The sequence below is a fragment of the Cucumis sativus genome, chromosome 1 (assembly GCF_000004075.3).
Source record: "Cucumis sativus cultivar 9930 chromosome 1, Cucumber_9930_V3, whole genome shotgun sequence".
In the NCBI taxonomy this organism is placed as follows: Eukaryota; Viridiplantae; Streptophyta; class Magnoliopsida; order Cucurbitales; family Cucurbitaceae; genus Cucumis; species Cucumis sativus.
In genome coordinates this window covers 25,337,297-25,349,669 of record NC_026655.2, presented here as the reverse complement: position 1 = coordinate 25,349,669, position 12,373 = coordinate 25,337,297, and the positions used below count along the sequence as shown (strand labels likewise).

At 30.3% G+C, this 12,373-nt stretch overlaps 2 protein-coding genes and 1 non-coding gene across 3 annotated transcripts; 2 read left to right on the top strand and 1 right to left on the bottom strand.

The window, feature by feature from the left end:
- The first annotated feature begins 94 nt into the window (after nt 1-94).
- Nucleotides 95-3,661, top strand: LOC101203700 (IAA-amino acid hydrolase ILR1-like 4). Its single transcript, XM_004135637.3, has 5 exons — nt 95-706; nt 1,429-1,554; nt 2,108-2,422; nt 2,817-2,945; nt 3,033-3,661. The coding sequence occupies exons 1-5, from the start codon at nt 347-349 to the stop codon at nt 3,438-3,440; spliced, it is 1,338 nt and encodes a 445-aa protein (XP_004135685.1). The 5' UTR covers nt 95-346; the 3' UTR covers nt 3,441-3,661.
- Nucleotides 3,662-5,217: 1,556 nt separating this feature from the next.
- LOC101203450 (40S ribosomal protein S30) lies at nt 5,218-6,093 on the bottom strand. Its single transcript, XM_004135636.3, has 3 exons — nt 5,953-6,093; nt 5,690-5,827; nt 5,218-5,451 (listed from the first exon to the last, which is right to left on the bottom strand). Exons 1-3 carry the CDS (start codon nt 5,954-5,956, stop codon nt 5,405-5,407), a joined length of 189 nt encoding a protein of 62 aa, XP_004135684.1. The 5' UTR covers nt 5,957-6,093; the 3' UTR covers nt 5,218-5,404.
- A 3,280-nt stretch (nt 6,094-9,373) lies between these two features.
- Nucleotides 9,374-9,446, top strand: TRNAK-CUU. Its single transcript has one exon. It is a non-coding gene; the product is annotated as a tRNA-Lys (tRNA).
- Nucleotides 9,447-12,373: the final 2,927 nt, after the last annotated feature.

The window sequence follows — 12,373 nt, the reverse complement described above, 5'->3', positions numbered from 1 at the left end:
TACATACACACAAAAAGAAGAAGTTATTTGAGAAAACTCAATTTTAACTCGGATATGTTTTCTTTAAAATTCAACGGCTTACTTCAACTCATAATCGAGAGTATAGCATTTGGAAATGACTTTAGATCTTTGATTCATAGCAAAAATCAAACATAGAATAATGTTTACAATTTGCCCAAAAGAAGGAAGGAAGGAAGAAAACATACGCTCATTGGTTGGGAGAATATTCTCTTTCGTTGAGCTAAGTTGGTGCTAAGAGGTCATTCTTTCCACAGTGAGTCTCATCACTAAATACCCATTTCCATTACTCTCAATCATTCCACCTTCTCAAATTACAACCAAATCAATGCCTCAACGCAGTTTCTTGAATTTGATTCTCATTTTCCATATCCTCATCTCACTGTTAATTCCTTCGAGTTCTTCTCCAATCCCAGATGAGTTATCTCAAATCCCTTCGTTTTTCCTTCAATATGCTCAACATCCAGAGGTTTTTGATTGGATGGTTGGTATCAGAAGGAAAATACACGAAAACCCTGAATTGGGTTTCCAGGAATTTGAGACTAGCAAGCTTATCAGAGCGGAGCTTGACCGTTTAGGCGTTTCTTATGAATATCCAGTGGCCATCACCGGCGTCGTTGGTTTCATCGGAACTGGAAATCCTCCTTTCGTTGCTATTCGTGCAGACATGGATGCTCTACCCCTCCAGGTATACCCCAAAACTTTTTAATCTCAGTCTTCATTTCTGTTTCTTTTGTTTGATTGTGATTGTGGGGATGGTTTTGAAACTGAAAACTCAATGGATTTCATGTTACATGATTATAAAATACGAAACCTAAAAGAGAATACAACCCCAATGAATTCAAGTTTCATCTTTTAACACAATTTTACTTACCTTAGTGCTGAGTTGGGAATAATTGTGTTGCCAATAATTGTCTCACAGGATACAATAGATTAGCTTTCCTATGAAAGCAGTACAATTGTCCACAAGATCCGACCATCTTCACTTTTGTAGAGTAAACCAAACTTCAACAAATTTTTAAATGGAAGGCAAGTTTTATTAGAAAAGTGTTGACATATTTATAGACTAAGAGTGTATTTGGTTTAACTTTTCAAGTATTAATTTTAAAAACATATCATTTTTAGAAGAATTGAAGTTGTTGACCATCACTCAACATAGCTCTTTAAACACTCTCAAAGTGTAATCTTAAATAGTTTTTACTTTTTTTTCCCTAATCAATCCGAACATATCATAATTTGTGGTTATTTGAGTAGTCGTATCTCTTTTTCAAATTTGTTAAAAAAATTGAAAAGGTGTATCCTTTAAAGAGCTACATACCCATTTATTTCAACATTTCACCTGTTGTTGCATAAATGCCCTTTCATTGAACTTTGAGAGAAATTATTTGTGTAATGTTGGTTGTAATATAGGAGGGTGTTGAATGGGAACACAAAAGCAAAGTTCCTGGAAAGATGCATGCATGCGGCCATGATGCTCATGTTGCTATGCTTCTAGGTGCTGCAAAGATTCTTCAACAGAACAGCCGTCTAATACAGGTTCTTCTTCCTCTTGAAATTTGTGTAGTTTGGATATTGATATGGAGATTAATATCAAACCCCCAGCAATCCAATCAACACCTAAAATTCATGCACCTGAACCTATAGCAACACGCTCTCTTTTTTTACGACACTGGAATCCCTGACTCAATAACGGTTGAGAAAAAACCTCCCACTACTACCATAGGAGTAAAGAAAAAATAACATAAAAGCAATAAAACTAGGAACACAAGAATTAACATGGAAAACTCTATCCCAAAGGAAAAAACCATGGACTAAAAAGAAATTCCATGGAGAAAATTTGTTACAATCACACAAAAAGCACTCCCCGACCCCAATCACAAAGAAAACACTCTCTTAAAGCATTATATCAATCACACAAATGAGTTAGTCAGTCAAGCTTATCATGCTTCAATTTGGGATGACTTGAAACCAAAATCATTGGCTGTAAAGTTTTTACACTCTCTCAGCATGATGTTTATGCTTATGACTGGCTTAGATATTGTTCATCCTGCTATTCTAAATTTTGGTGTTGAGGTCCTAATTTTAACAGGGAACAGTAGTTCTTGTTTTTCAACCAGCTGAAGAAGGAGGTGGGGGAGCAAAGAAAATGTTAGAGGCTGGAGTACTGGATAAAGTTGATGCCATTTTTGGTTTACATGTAAGTTCCAGTTATCCTTTTGGTATGGCGATCTCAAAGCCTGGTCCTATTCTGGCCGCAAGTGGTTTCTTTGAGGCAGTTATTGGTGGTAAGGGAGGTCATGCTGCTCTTCCTCAACACACAATTGACCCAATTTTAGCAGCTTCCAACATAATTGTCAGTTTGCAACATCTCGTCTCGCGCGAAGCCGATCCATTGGATTCACAGGTATTTTTCCTTTTAAAAATTTCTCGGGTGTACAAGAAGAATCAGATCTCGTTATTAAAATGCTCTGAGTTTGAGAGCACTCCAACGGTAGTCCGAGTAAGAGTTGGAGAGTAGAGTTACTGCTTGTTTAGCTTAAAAGATAGGAGTTTCAAAGGTTTAGGCTGGATTAAGGTTGAGTTTTATATGTTTTCTAGGCTATTAAAAAGCACGTTTTACCAATCAAACAACTCCCAAATTTCTTTGCTGAATTCGTTTTTCAAAAGTCATTGTAAGCTTACCATTATTCTACATGGATTTTGGCTTTTCTTCCTAATTTTCAATTTGGCAAAGAACCACTATGATTGCTTACTTTTATAATTTAGTTAAGATGTTTAAACATATTTGAATCTTTTAGGTCGTTACAATAGCAAAGTTTCAAGGCGGTGGTGCATTTAATGTCATACCAGATTCTGTTACCATTGGAGGCACTTTCAGGGCATTTTCAAAAGAAAGCTTCATTCAACTTAAACAAAGAATTGTAGAGGTATCTATCTTACAAGAAATATATATTTCCTTTACGTCAAAATTCATTCTCATGATGATTCTTTCTTCTTGGAATTAACAATGCCAGGTTATCACAAATCAAGCCAAAGTTCAAAGGTGCAATGCCACTGTTGAGTTCAATGAAGATCAAAAGCCTTTTTTTCCAGTTACAGTAAATAACCATAATCTTTACAAGCATTTTCGAACAGTCGCGGTTGACATGTTAGGTACTAAGAACATTCTTGATATGCAACCATTAATGGGAGCAGAAGACTTTGGATTCTACGGTGAAGTGATTCCAGGATTGTTCTACTTTCTTGGGATGAAAAATGAAACTGTAGGAAAGTTTGAACAAGGACATTCACCTTATTATATTGTAAATGAAGATGTTCTTCCCTATGGTGCAGCGTTGCAGGCATCAATCGCCACAAGGTACCTTCTAGAGCACTCACCTAAATCTACTTCAACTAAAGAGCACTCTCATGATGAGCTTTAACGATTTGTTGTTGTGGGATAGGAATGTCGTTAGTTGTTAGTAATTAGCTAATAGAGGGTGAGATTTGAGAAAGGAGAATGTTTTGTTGTAGTTAGTGAACTATTGCATGATTTATCTCCTAATTTCTTTATCGTGTATTTCAAGTTAAGCTCTTTTTGAAGTGAATCTATCACTGTATAGTGTCATCCAAGTATTGACCCTTTTCTGCAGTCGTTCTTTGATGTGATTATCATCTCAATATCATTTGTTACATATTAGATACCAAACACCATAGTAGTACATGTAGGAATGTAGTTAAAAGGTTTCTACACATAATTTTAGAGAACCCCCTTTTGCAATGTTGGTATGACTCAGAATTGGGAAAATTGGCCAAAAGCAACGTCTGTTCGATCCCCATTCGGTTTGAGAGGTACGACGTGCCGATGAAAGAATGAGTTTTATTAAATTAATCTTCTTGTATCTTTTATCCAATCAACGTTTGTTTGGACCTTCATTTTGAGAAAAGACTATTATACCAAATTCATTCCAACATCCAAAGAAAACTTGAAAATTTGTATTTGGAAGCCTAGAAAGTAAAATAATAATAATATAAGAAATATATAATAGAATCGACAATCGTTAGTTGACAAAATTCTACTACATTAACAATTGAGATACACTTTTATTTTATTCTTTATAAGAAAACTGACTCTTATGTTTTATGTTTTCTGTTTTCTTTCTTAGAACTTATCAATTAGGATAAAAATTTGCACAATAACTAAAGTAAACCAAAATTCTTGCACTCCTAGACAACTCTTAAGCATATATAGATGTTGCATTTTTGTATGTGTAATACTTTAAAGGAAATAGAAGCTTTGAGGTTGGTTGTCTTTATAAAGCATGTCAAAAAGTGCTGATTTCAATTCTATTTTCTTCCAGAAATCTATATGAATGACAATATATCCTCCTCAAACCTATTTTGAAAATAAGCAAATATGAAGAACTTATTGCAAAAGAACAATACTAGGAACTTGTTACAAAGTTTTTCGACTAATAGAGCTGTCCAACATCTCTTTGTGAAGCTCTAGAATGATGCAAAAGCTTTTGGATAAAGTAGTATTGAAATTTCTAAGCATGGATAGCCCTATACAAGATGGAGCAATTCAGGCAAATGCTGAATCACACATCTAGCTCAAACTACAACTTCACATATTGAATTGAATTCAAGGTGTATTAGCTCTATTTCATACAAGTTTAAAGAAGTTGTAAGTTTAAAAAACCCATAGCCGAAACCCAAACAACACTTAGACTTTGAAATTAGAAAATCCAGGACTTATGGATATGATTTTACAGCAAGTGTAATTTCTAAAAAACCTAATATTGTTAACAAATGCACAGCCTTCCTCCTCTAGGGGTGTCTGGAACCATCTTCGAGGAACTCCATCTAGATAACTATGCCCTCCAAACACAAATTTCATAACCCTAACATATTGACTCCAAACTTTTGCAACAAACACCCAACTTGCTTTGGGAAATCCAATATTACTTTCAGCTCCTAAAAATCATTAAGAACTGCCTCCACATAGTTATTGCAAATATGCTAAATGCAAGTACCAGCTTCTTTATAGCTTGGTATTTTGAACTATACCCATGCGGAGATTGTTATTCCAATTCTACTCACTCGTTATTAGATACAACCTAACTTAAATGTGGATGAATATTATCATCATGAGAACTCTAAGTACGCAACAACATACAGCAAGAAAACCTATAAAAATTCAGAAAGAGAATGTTGGACTAAGGACAAAATTCAGATCCAAATCACATTACTTCTGATATATTGTCAAAATAAACATCTTTTACACAGTCAAAAACCTCAATAAACTAAAACATCTATGAGAAATAGGAAGAAAAAGATTAATAGTAAAGCACAAAACCACGCCTCTCTAGCGGCAAAGCTCCCCCGATGAGGTCGCTCTATTTGCTTACTTCTCAGAGGAGTTGGGTCCTCTCTTCTTTCCAAAACCAACCACTGTAAAGATCAAACAAATTTAAATCTCACATCAGAATGATTCTTATCGTACTCTGATACAAAAATCTTACTAATGCAATAAAAATTTGTTCTGGTAAGGAACTGCATCTAGGCTAACAAATAAACCAATTAACTTACTTCTCAGAATAGTGATTGAATACAATGTTAAACCAAAATCATCAATGCTAAACCGGTAAAACATCTGATAAACAAAATAATTTGCAAAACAATATGTTACCTGCAGTGACGAATCTGCGATTGTATTGCATCCGCTTGTGTGCACGTCCACGGGGCTTCTTCTTCTTGTCCTGCTTCGCTACTTTTGGAGTTTGACCTCTCACCTTACCGGCACGAGCCAGAGATCCGTGTACTTTCCCTGAAATCGATAAAAGCACGAATACACGCAATTCACAAACAGATTCATACGGATGAAAGAACCGATAGACACAAGAAAGAGAACTGATCAAATGTGAGGAAATCAAGAGTTGGGGTTTTGCTCACCCATGGCTGATTGATTGCTTCGGAACCTTCCCGGTGCTTAACTTCCGATAACAAGCCGCTGAGGAGATGGAGATCAAGAGTTAGGGTTTTGGTGGGATGAGATTATAAAGCAATTAGAATAGTGGTAACGGGCCATTTGGGCCGATTAAATTGGGCCGTATTAGTGGTAACGGGCCACCACTTTGTCAAATTTATAAATTTTGGGCTCCCATCAATTTGACAATTTTCTGCAAGACTGATTAAATCTTGGCCTATTATTTATTTTTTTGATTTGGCTTGTGGGTGGGCATAAAATTGGAGTACTACTCTCGTAATATGTGAGGCAATCGAATAAGCAAGTAAATTGTTTTGCAAGTTGCCTAGAGTTAATCTTCCTAAGTTTCTATTGTGAAGAAAAGTCTTTTGGCTTAAAGAATAAGGTCGAGCTTCACGATGTTAAAGAGTAAAAACACCTGAATTTGTTGATTGATGAGATACAATGATTAAGGAGAGATCTTTATTTATATTATTCTTGAAATATATTAATGATTGATTTACTGTTGAATTGTAAATTATGTACTTATAATCATAAGGATGTAATTATGATTCATATCTCAAAGTAAAACAAATCTCAGATCTTGGGTCAATGACCCTTTAGATATAGATGTCGTGTTATCAAATTGGACCAACAATGTCTTTAATTCTTGTTGCTTCTATTTACTATTCCTTTTGCTATATTTGCAGTTCTTAACTGGAGTATTTACTCAAAGTATAATTGTTGAGATATTTATTGTTTTATTGGAGACAATACACTAAATATAATATTTTTTTCATTTTCAATTGGAGAAAGAAAATCATTTAATATTTAGTATAAATAATTTCATTTTTATTTTAAGTGAAAGCGATATTTAATGTGATTTACATTGATTTACGTACTTAACCTACTCATTTATTTAAAAGTGTTCAAACAAATATATGAAATATAATGACAACTATATTTCATATATACTCAAATATAGTTGGTTTCTAAAAAAATTAATGCATTTATTAATATATATTTCTTTATTTTCAAAGTTTCATTAACGTTGGGATAGAAATATACATTTATTATAGTTTATTATGTAGGGAGAAAATGTATCTAATCTAATATTTTATTATTTTTAATTGAAGAGTGAAAAGACACTTAATATAATTTTTTCCATGAGAGAGAAAATGACATTTAATATGATTTTATTTTTCATGTTGATTTTTTATATTGTGTAAAATATACTATAAATATATTTGATATGTACTAAAATATAATTGATTTCACTACCACTTAATATATTTATTAATTCTACTAACTTCAAAGTTCTCTTAATAATTTGAGAGATAAATATACATTTATTATGAGAACATTTAATATAATATATTTTCATTTTCAATTGGAGAGTGAAAAAATATTTAATATAAAAAAATTTCATTTTCATTTGAAAATAGGAAATGATAATATCATTTCATTTTATTATAGTTCATTTTAAAATATTCAAACAAATATATGAAAATAATTATAAGTATATTTGATATATATTCAAATACAACTAGTTTGATGACAACAATCTTCATCGTTTATATAAAATAAACTATTATATATATCACTGTGTACAAATAAATAAATAAATAAATAAATAAATAAATATATATATATATATATATATATATATTAATTGGGTTGTGTGTTTAAAAATCCTCTCCATCTTCATCTTGTCTAGAATCCATGTTGTCGACAGGATCTTTACGTACAAACCTCATGTTTAAATTTAGTATTTTTTTATACGCTTATTTATTTATTTTGATTGTATATAATATTACAATGACAAAGAACGTAGAGAGAAAATGTTTTTGTCGCAATATTTTACTTTTTAATTTGGAGAGAGAAAATGCATTTAATAAAATTTTATTCTCTATTTACTTTGGTTTTCTCATACCAACTTATTGGTTGTTTTGAAAGATTCATGGTTATTTTAAATATACCTTATAACATTTTGTTAGATTTTTAAAAAATGTTTCGTACCACATGCACCGGCGGATTTAGTATAGGTCCAGGAGGGGCTCGAGCCCCCCTCAACTTTATTGTTTTTATATAATATGTATAAACAAAATCAATTAATACTTAATATTTGTAGACAGTTTAATGGTAACTATGCTTGTCAACCCCCTTTCAGTCATAGTTCAAATCTTACTTGTCGAAGCCCCCTCTCAATAAATTTTCTGGATTCGTCATTGATCACATACATGCATAAATAGCATTAAAGCAATATATATATATATTTACAACATACCACACAAAAATTAGTAAAACACTAAAGAGAAAACTCACGTATTGTCATCATTGTAGATGCTTCTTCTATAATTTCTCTTATTAAAAGCTATCACTAATATATGTTATATAATTAATACTTAGTATTAGTGATGATTTTTTGTTTGTCACTTAGTGCTTCTTTTTAATTGTTTCAAACTATAAGCTAGCATTGATAATTAGCTTTTATCAATCATAACCACTCAAGATCGAGTAGACTTGACATTGTAAATTTTTTAATAACATAATAGTCAACTTTTGTTATTTTTTTAATATTTTATTATTGTGCTATATTTTTAGTTTAGTTTATAAATTGTGTTATTTCATGTAACTTCCAATAATCTAATTAATATATATATATATATACAACAGTTTATAAATTAGACATTGACTCCATGCTTGACATAAGCATAGTTTAAATCAATATATGAAACATAGTTTAATTATGATAATAGGCCAAATCACTCTACCCAATGAACATTTAGGAGAAAACTACTTGCATCAACCAATTTTATCTTAGGGTAATGCTTGTCATAGGTTGATTAACGGGAGAAATCAAAACAATTTATCAAACTATACCTTACCAAAAATATATATATAAATAATTTTTTCGTGACAACAAAGTACAAATAAAAAATATAAATCAAAATTAAAAAGCTTCCATGATAACAAAGTTAAAAAAAATACACACAAACAAATAACTTGTAATACTAATAAAGATTTTATATGAGATTAATGAATCTAACTCTCGTTTATTTTATTTTTTTCTACGCAATCCTTTACACTAAACGCTGCCACATTTTCTTATATAGAATTCAAGATTGTTGTATCCTAGTTTACATCATATTCTTTACGCATTTTCAACTTCATTCTAAATAGTTGTTGTCATTTTTTTGTAAGGAACTCAAAAGATTATTGTGAATAATAATAATAATAATATTTATGAACCCAAAATATAGGATATAAATTTTTAGAAACAGTACAATTCCAAAGCCTAAATCAAAGTAAAAAGAGAAGTGAACTAAATCAAATTAAAATTCAAAAATATTTTTTACATAAAATTTGTAATTAAGTTAATAAATTAATATCAAACAGCATCAATCAGGCCGTCTAGCTCAGTTGGTAGAGCGCAAGGCTCTTAACCTTGTGGTCGTGGGTTCGAGCCCCACGGTGGGCGACTTTAGTTTTTTTGATGAATATTATATATTTTTTTTGTAGGTTTAAAAACAAAATTAACCATAAAATACAAAAAAAAAAAAAAAATCATCCAAAATCGAATCAAATTACTTATGAAGATAAGGGTTTATGTGTTGGTGTCGTTTTTGTCGTCCTATGTTTTCAATTCAAGTGTCGTTTAATTTCCACTTCTAATGTCGTCTATTCTAAGTAAGTTATACCTATATATGTAATTATTTTTATAAATATATAGAACGTAGTTCAGCTATGTTTTAGAATCAATTTAATATCTTAAACCAAACTAAGTCGTATAAGAATAAATTTCAACTTAACACAAATCGAATCGAACTACAAGCATTCGAGTTTGATTCAACTTCGGTTTTGTTTGTCAGTCGGTTCAGTTCTCAACTATTTTTTGAACACCCATACTATACTATATACAACACGTGCAAAACATGTAATATCAAACAGGTTTAATAAAATAGATTATTTAAATAGCAAAAGTTTGAGTAGTTGAAAAGTTTGAGTAGTTGAAACTTACTCATTCAATTACAAAACAAAAATGAATATATTAGGAAAGACACACATTTCAAGAAAAAATGACTAAAGAAGAAAATAAAATGAACTGAATTCTTATCTTAAATAGAAGTCACAAACCACTTAAAAGTTAAAACAATGAATACAAACACTCAAATCGAACAATCAGATTAATCACCTAATATCAATTATGTTCGTGTTGTTAAACGTAATTAAAGAAATTACATCTACTACATAAAAGTAATAAAATAAAGTAATTTAAAGTGATAAAGTAATAATAATTATCCTTTGAAAGTATTAAAATGTTAAATAATATCGGAAAATAAAAATGTTATATCAAGTAACAGCATAAAGTTGATACAATGTACTTAATGAATTAAAACGTGATATGCAATTAATTACAAAATGTAATGTTTGACTTTGTTAAATTAATTTAGACATTCATCTTCCTACTTTTGTGAATCTCGATATCATTCAACTCTTTGTTATTAATTTTGAATGTTGTGTGTGATCTAAGGAAAAAAAAATCTTCAAGAGAAGTAAGTTTAATTGATAATACGGACAAATTTTGACGTACACTATACTTTTATTTTGACATATTTTAAAATTTTGTTTCAATTTGATCTTATATTTTGTTCGTAGTACTTTCAACTATCATTTCTTTTAGTATTCATGTTCATTTAAAAATAAAAGGAATGAAATTATATATATTTTTAGTATAATAATCAAAATGTACTAATGATTAAACAGTTAGACAAGAATAATATTTAAATCTAAATTCTAAAATATTACCCAAATTTAAAAGTAATTTTTATTATTTAATAATTATGTCATTTTAAAATCAGAGGAAATATAATGGTAAAATATTATATCTTCTAATTTTTCTATTTTTTTTCTTTGCTATTTGTTCTCCTTGGTCCTTCCCTACTCACATACTCATCGGTTAAATTCGAATTATAGATATTTTAGTGGCAGCTACATTCATATATCAATTATCAATTGAGTTATGTTTAGATTTGTTAATTAAACGTATTGTGTATAATTAAAGTGTGTGGGCTATATATGTGAATTGATAATTTATTGCCTTGAGTTATTTTATTAAATTAGTTACATTACGTTATCTATTTAATTAAGACCCAAAATTTCTATTTGAGTATGAATTAAACGGATAGAAGCCTATTATTAGATTGATTAGGATTTAATGAGGATTCTAATTGAACTAGTATATAAAGAGACTTAGGGTTATGGTCCCTAATATACTAAAACAATAAGCAATCAGTCTTATCTCATCAAGAGAAAAATCTCAATAAAGACATTTAGAGTTTTGGTTAAGGAAGACAATAGTAATCCTCAATTACTTGGAGATGTAATTTATTCTTGACAATTTGACATGAATGATCTATTTATTGTCATATATATATATTTGAAGTATGAATGCCAACTATACTTTATTTTTTTCATTAGCTCTTCCATTTTCGACATTATTCAAGTAAATAAATTTGTAACTTAAGAAGCCTTGCTTTCGAAAATTTTAATTATATTTTCTTCAACAAACAAAAAAAAGAAAATTATTTTAACTATTACTAAAATTAGAAGAGAAAAAACAACTATAATTTCAAACCTTCCTAAGTACAAATATGAGTTAAGACTTTCATCACATTTTCACTCAACAAATCCTCCCCTGGAACAAATGACTACACCTACACCTAGCCTTCTTTCAAATAGTCACATGAGATCCAAATTACACTTGAGCACATCGCCCAAAGACTTAATCACATACGACATATACTATGACCATGTATGATACCATCTAAAAAAAGTTACTACAACTTGACAACGACTTTAATTTGGTCGTACACACACTAATGACATTGCTTTTGGTTTCATCCGAACAAGCTTATATCATTAATTGTTCTCACTTACAAAAATCCACAATCATCTCCTTATTTAATTGATATAAGACTTTAATCACATTTCCGTCCACAACAAATCGTTCAGTTCACCAAATTTAATTCGCCAAACAATATATGATAACAACCTTTACCTATCTCCTCTACAAATCATCTCTGAAGAAGAGCCAAACCAACAATTAAATTAATCACATTGTTCCCACATCGTACTGACATCACAGACAACATATCAACGTTAGTTCTTTAAAAAATAGGGTTATAGATATCAAGTGGGTACAAAATTCCAAAATTACTTATAACCACATTTTTAAAAATGATAATGGACACCCACCCTAAGTTTACTTTACTATTATTATTTTTTATATATATAGTAAAAATCAATGGTAATGGACAAGATGAGTATAGATATTTCCCCACTAAAAATCCTCCTTCAAAAATTGACATTCAACAAGTTGATTTTAAAAAATTGAAAAAGTATGAG